Source organism: Orbicella faveolata, unplaced genomic scaffold, assembly GCF_042242905.1.
Source record: "Orbicella faveolata isolate gen_17 unplaced genomic scaffold, um_ofav_v1 contig_35, whole genome shotgun sequence".
In the NCBI taxonomy this organism is placed as follows: domain Eukaryota; kingdom Metazoa; phylum Cnidaria; class Anthozoa; order Scleractinia; family Merulinidae; genus Orbicella; species Orbicella faveolata.
In genome coordinates this window covers 17,050,389-17,056,901 of record NW_028301564.1, presented here as the reverse complement: position 1 = coordinate 17,056,901, position 6,513 = coordinate 17,050,389, and the positions used below count along the sequence as shown (strand labels likewise).

At 36.0% G+C, this 6,513-nt stretch overlaps 1 protein-coding gene across 1 annotated transcript; it reads left to right on the top strand.

The window, feature by feature from the left end:
- Window positions 1-956: 956 nt before the first annotated feature.
- On the top strand, window positions 957-6,432 carry LOC110042530 (3-hydroxyacyl-CoA dehydrogenase type-2-like). Its single transcript, XM_020747913.2, has 4 exons — window positions 957-1,308; window positions 2,698-2,856; window positions 3,364-3,601; window positions 4,798-6,432. Exons 1-4 carry the CDS (start codon window positions 1,126-1,128, stop codon window positions 4,986-4,988), a joined length of 771 nt encoding a protein of 256 aa, XP_020603572.2. The 5' UTR covers window positions 957-1,125; the 3' UTR covers window positions 4,989-6,432.
- Window positions 6,433-6,513: the final 81 nt, after the last annotated feature.

Here is a 6,513-nt window from a genome sequence, read left to right as displayed (position 1 = left end):
AGTCACAGCTAACAAAAGAACGCAATGAACCAAACGGAACACGAAGGAAATACGCGTAGTAGGCACCAAGCTCAGTAAAAGGAGCCCAGCAGCCTGGCCATATTTCGACTGGTTTTGGTTTTGTGTCTGAGTAAGTTCCAGACAGGTTTTCAATCAGTCTATAATTAAAGAAAGTTAAAAAAAAAAAAAAAGATTTCGGATTATGTTTGACAATTAAACGAAAGCCACTTAAACGTTCTATAACAGCGTTTTATTCTCAAAGCGCTTATCAATAAAGCGAAATGCATCTTTAAGGCGGGGGTTAACATGAAGGCCATATTTTTGCTGGGTATTATGGTTTGAATGCAAATATCTCGTTCACGTTTCAAGCAGTGAAAAATCTCTCTGCTCATTTCACATAGCTACGCTTTGGGCTGTTTTGTAAATTTTTTGGTGATTTTTGGGTATATTAGGGGATAGTTTTTCTCAAAGGATTAGTAAAATTTATGGAAATAGGAAATTTTGAAGATTTGATGATGTTTTAAAATTAGAATTTGAAGTTAGAAGTTGGAAGACGTACACCAAACAGTTGCCCACCAACCCGGGGTGCCCTTTTGGGGGCAATCAACTGAGCTGGTGGTGTTCCAAACCCCTTTTTATCCTTTTAATCCCTCTTTAAACTTCCTATTAAATTCATGCGTACCCCCGCCTTAATATGAACTAGCTTATCAGAAAAATTTTTATTCTCAAACCAAAATACAGCCATAAAATATTAAACAAGGAGGTCTGGTAGTGGGCAAAGAATGTTACCTTAGAGAAGAGGCAACAATCGAGATATTTCAACTGGGTGTAACGGTCTTTTTGCAACGCTGACCAGGTCATCCCCAGGGGTTTTAGGCTCCCAGGGGATAGGAGGTAACGCAAAAATGCGTTGTTATTTGTTTTATTTTGCTTTGTTTTTTGTGTTTTGGCTGGCTTCTTGGGAAAGAGTATATTCTATACTAATTGATAACCTTGGTTGGACTGTGAACCGCGAAATGCGACGAAAGGGCGCTCCTGCGAGAAGCTTTCGTTACTTTTATACACTTGCACCGCTGACAAGTTTGTTTCGCGAGCAGGCAGGCTCAATACACGTGTAACACCAACATGGCGGCCGCTTTACGGAAGGCGGTGTGTATCGTTACAGGCGGTGCTTCAGGGTTAGGCCGGGCAACTGTTCAAAGACTGGCACAGAATGGCGCAAGAGTAGTGATAGCTGATCTTCCTTCAAGTGATGGAGAAAACGTTGCCAAGGAACTCGGAGAAAGTTGTTGTTTCGCGCCAACTGATGTAAGCAAAGTTTGAAATATTTTTCCGTACTCGTTTAATCCGATGAGCGTACTCTCTCCCTGTCGTTGATAGGGACTGCAGGAACTGTTACCTCGATAGACTTATTCTGGACACTCCTACTGTACTAGCTCCATCGACAGGAACATTTGCACCGAGATCGGATATTTGCTCCTTGTCCGAAATATTACGCAACGCCGACAAGGCAGGGTAGGGGCGGCGACGAGTGTGTGCCCTGGAATCGATGATATGTAAATTTATATCTATACATTGATTGATATGGAAGTCGGTAAATAATTTTTGATACATCTTTTGTGGTCTTTCACTGATTGATGATTGATTTCAAAATTGATTGTTTTAATCTTCGAAGAATGTTTTGTGTGGAATGTATACAGGTCATATGATAAACACGAGAACGCATATCAGTGTTTACTTGGTGTGGCAGTAATGCTTGTCACATGCTCTGGATAATTGAAAATGAGCAGAAAGATTTTGTTGAAAAAAAGAATATGCAAAAAAAGTCTCGTAACAGTATGTAAAAACGTTAATACAGAATTACTATATTCTACTGGCTGGTACATTAAAGCCCTTGCTCCAAAGTTTGCTTTCATATGATTTTGATTTAGAGCTGTTCCTTCCAATGAGTGAGTGCCTCCCATGGGGGAGTAGCATGTTCATTTAAACCCTTAAAAATTTCATTTTACCCTTGTTACATCAAATTAATCCCAAAAATATCTCTAGTTACCCACAGTGTTTGAATAAAAGATGTTGTTGTTTAAATATATGATCATGTCCCCTTGTTCCCCAAAACCCCTGGGAGACCCTCACAAGTGCCCCATTTCTAATAAGCCCTCCCCACTGAGTGCAACCTTTTTGCCACTATTCCAATAAGCAACCCCTTTTAATGTGCACCCTGTAACAAAAGTGACATCCAAGAATGAATGAATTATGAAGTCAGCCCTCTCACCTGAATGAAGTCCTTGAATATTATAACCATCAGAGCCTCTGATGTTACAGTTCTAAAGTCAGAGTATCTGTTGTTTTTCATTTAAGTATTTTATCCCCATCTACATGTATGTGTTTAAAAAGAAATTTAAGCCCCTCATTCTGAAATCTAATAAGCGTCATCTCTAATAGGCACCTTCCCTTGAACTGCCCAAGCACCCAAAGTACTAAATCAAATTATTATGGTATTTCTTGGGCAATTATTTTTTTTCTTGGCCAGTTACTACTTTTCTTAAATTTATGTGTAAGCACAAAATTTCACACCTTAATCCAATGGGTAGTAAATAATTTTGAGAAAATTAATACAGGGCCTGATTTTTCAGGGAAGCAAGATTGAGAATTATTTATTTAACTAAATGGTTATTTAATATTTGTTTTATTGCCCAGGTTACATCAGAAGCTGATGTTCAACAAGCTATCAAGCTTGCTAATGAGAAGTTTGGACGTCTAACCGTAGCTGTGAATTGTGCTGGAATAGGTAATGCAGCAAAAACAGTCTCAAAAAAGGGAGCTCATCCTCTTGATCAATTTGAGAAAGTCTTGAAGGTAAATACCCAGTTTTGGCCAACTGCCTCAAATGCTACTCCAGAAAAATAAGTTGAGAACATTATTGCCATGCAAAATGCTCTTGTTGTACACAAACTAACAAGTAATTGACAACAGAACTTGTATAAATTTGATGGGCTGTTTAGAGGTATATAGTTCACTTACAGCATTGAGAAATAAATGATTGCATGACATGAAATTATTGAATACCAACTAAGAACAATACTCAAGATTCCTTAAAGATGCTTATTGTTAATAAACATCTAGCTCAAAATAAAGGCCTGTTTCGGGGAAACACGGGTTTTTCTGGGTTCAAATAAAATGGCTGTTAATTGAGAAAATATGGAAATTGTTTTTCACAGTTATATTGGCTCAAATCTCAGACTTCTTCTTCAGGAGTAAGACAACATGTATACATACAAGCATGTGTTTTCTCCTAACATTTTAGATTTAATGTAGTACCTGTTGAATACATGTCAAGTAATTTGAAGGTTTTGTCTTGACCAGGTGAATACTGTTGGGACTTTTAATGTCATTCGACTTGTTGCAGAACAGATGGCAAAAAATGAACCGAATGAGGGTGGGGAGAGAGGAGTGATTGTGAACACTGCTAGTGTTGCTGCTTATGAGGGTCAAATTGGACAAGCTGCATATTCAGCGTCAAAAGGTGCTATTGTTGGAATGACACTACCGATAGCTCGAGATTTGGCACAGTATTGGATCAGAGTTAATACTATTGCTCCTGGTAAGTTAGTTTATTCAGTAGGAACATGACACACACTAACCTCCTACGGAGACACTCTTTGGGCTTGTCACATAATCTTCCGGGGGAGAGAGATTACGTGACGAGTATGTGTACAGGTAGCTAGGAGGCTAGGCACACACAAATTCATTGCTAAATCTCGAAAGTAGAATTCTAACCATATGTGAATGCAAATGCTGCAATCTGATTTGCTGAGTTATTGTACACTATCAGCGATGAGTGTGCAGAACCTGTTCAGGTGATCTACAAAATGGTAACACATTCCCATTTTCCCAATGTTTTGAAGGAACATTTAGAAGTGAATGGATGGCTAAATTCCACAGAAGACTACAAGAAAGATATTCACAGAAACTATTATTTTTAATCTACTATTTCTTTAGCTTTTGCAATTTTAACTTTGCAGGGCCCCACTGAAAACCACATGTATGTGAAGTGGGCTCCCTGTTGAAAGATCTTTATTATTATTATTATTATAATTATTATTATTATTATTATTATTATTATTATTATTACAGTTTGTTGACATTTCGAAATTGTTCAATAAATTGATGTGCACATACAGATCAGCAAATTTCAGGTAATTAATCATTGCCAAAAGGTCTGGATGGTAGCAGACATGTTAAAATTTTTAGAAACAACGCAAAGATTTTTAAAATCATGTTTCAACATAATCTTCTGTCATCTTCAGTTTAAATTACAAAGTACAGAGTTGGATATATAGTGTACGCAAAGTGCTAATTGACGATAAGAACAAAAGGAAATGTTACAAAGAAAGTTTGAAATTAACATGATTAAATTAACATGATATCATGTTAATTTAAAACTTTCTTTGTAGTATTTTACATTGTCATGTTTCCTTTTGTTCTTATAGTCAATTAGCATTTTGTGTACACTGTATATCCAACTCTGTACTTTGTAATTTAAACTGAAGATGACAGAAGATTCTGTTGAAACATGTTTTTAAAAAATTGTTGTGTTGTTTCTAAAAATTATTCATTCTGTGCGATTTTCCTCAAGCTAGAAGTTTAACACTACAAAGAGAAATAATTGGGAATTTTCATTGTTGGGAAATTTTTCTTAGAATTCTACTCAAACAATTGGTGGGTCACTTTTGATTTTTACACATACATGTAGAAATTGCATACTTAAAGCCATGTTTCTATGACCCCTCTTTACAGGCCTCTTCCTCACACCATTACTGATGCAGTTACGGGAGAAAGTGAGGAATGAGCTGGGAAAGGCAGTGCCTTTCCCAAGTCGCCTTGGTGACCCCTCGGAATATGGCCAATTGGTGCAGAGTATCATTGAGAACCCAATGATTAATGGTGAAGTCATAAGGCTGGATGGTGCTTTGCGCATGCAACCTTAACATTTTGATGACAGTTAAGTGTCTCTGGGTAGATAGAATTTCAAAACAATTATGATTTTATACCAGCTTTCTGAAACCCAAGCAGGTAAATACTAATAACCAGAGAATCTCAGTGAGACTACTTGAACCAGGCCACTTGGAAAAGAGTCACTTGAGAATAAAGGATAAAGGATAATTTGCCATCAAGGGCTGAATCTCTTTAGAAGAGTGTGTTTAACACAGAGGAGTCGCTTTAAGTACTTATATGTCTTGAAAATGTCAAACAGCTCTTATTACTTGCCATATTAACTAAACTATCTCAGTCTAGACTTGGAATAATGTTTTAGGTTGATAATAATAATAATAATCAATATTTAAACAGGGTGACCCCTTCAGTCGCAGGACTGGTATCAACGGGGGCCCTGTATAACGTAAAATAAAAAGAGCATGTATAAATAATATATATCTATAAAAAAAAATAACTACTTTAAAAGATACGCTGAAAAGTTTAAAAAATTTAAAAGCTTAAAATGGTAATAGCGTTCTCATAAAAATTGGATATAGAATTGAAAATGTTCTAAAAAATAACCTAAGAAAAAAAATCGGAGATAGCCTTTGGATCATTTGGATCTTCAGATGATGTGTTCCAATGATGGGTGTTGTACTTGAAAATATAAATTATATATAAATTATTGGCCTGGAGCAATAAACTACTGACAGTACTTACTGTAATTCTGTTGTACCTCTGATGATACCCCTCTTTTAGGTGGACACAAACATGGACCACATTTTTCATTTTCCATCAGCAGAGATCGATCAATTGACCTTTCTTCTAAGCAAGCACTTTTTTCTGCTCTCAACAGTGTCTGCTTATACCAAGTAGGACTGCATTCACACTTAACTCATCTCTTAATCTCAAATGTTTGGAACAACATTTCTTATGTGCAGAATATTCTTAATGGCAAAGCTGAGTTTCATTATTTTCTACCAAGAGTTAAAACTATTTATTTATTGTTCTTAAACTCAATAATTAATAATTTATAGAGTTAAAACAAAGGAAATGATGACTGTGACAGTGTCTGGATATCTGATGCTTGAGTTAGCATAGATTTTTTACGATTTGTTTTCCATTTTCTCGTTAGTTTTAGTTTTGAGTGAGAAGATATATCAACCACTCAAGACCGTGTTTGGCCACATTTCAGAACACCACGAAGTTTGTGAAAAATTATCAGAGTTATTATAATAACTCCGCTGTGCATTGTAATTTCAACTCTCTTCTCAGTATTTGGAAAATGAGGTCAAACACAGTCTTTTTTGTTTGATATATTACATAGAATTCACTGCTGATTCCTCTTCTTAAAATTACTTCACAATTATACCTACCGATGAATATGCTTTATTATAAACACTAATGATAGGAATGGGAATAAAATGAATAAAAGTACAGTATTTTTGTTGGTCTTAATTTGCTTGTAAGCAGAAGTGGTTTTGATTTTTTGACAATGATCAATCATCACCTATTAAAATGTGCTTTTACTTTGGGTGT

Excerpts from the sequence above, each read along its gene's own strand:
- LOC110042530 (XM_020747913.2), top strand. The coding sequence starts at position 1,126 with ATGGCGGCCGCTTTACGGAAGGCGGTGTGTATCGTTACAGGCGGTGCT. Across the intron at positions 1,309-2,697 it reads GTTGTTTCGCGCCAACTGAT|GTTACATCAGAAGCTGATGT; the intron begins GTAAGCAAAGTT and ends TTTATTGCCCAG. Across the intron at positions 3,602-4,797 it reads AGTTAATACTATTGCTCCTG|GCCTCTTCCTCACACCATTA; the intron begins GTAAGTTAGTTT and ends CCCTCTTTACAG.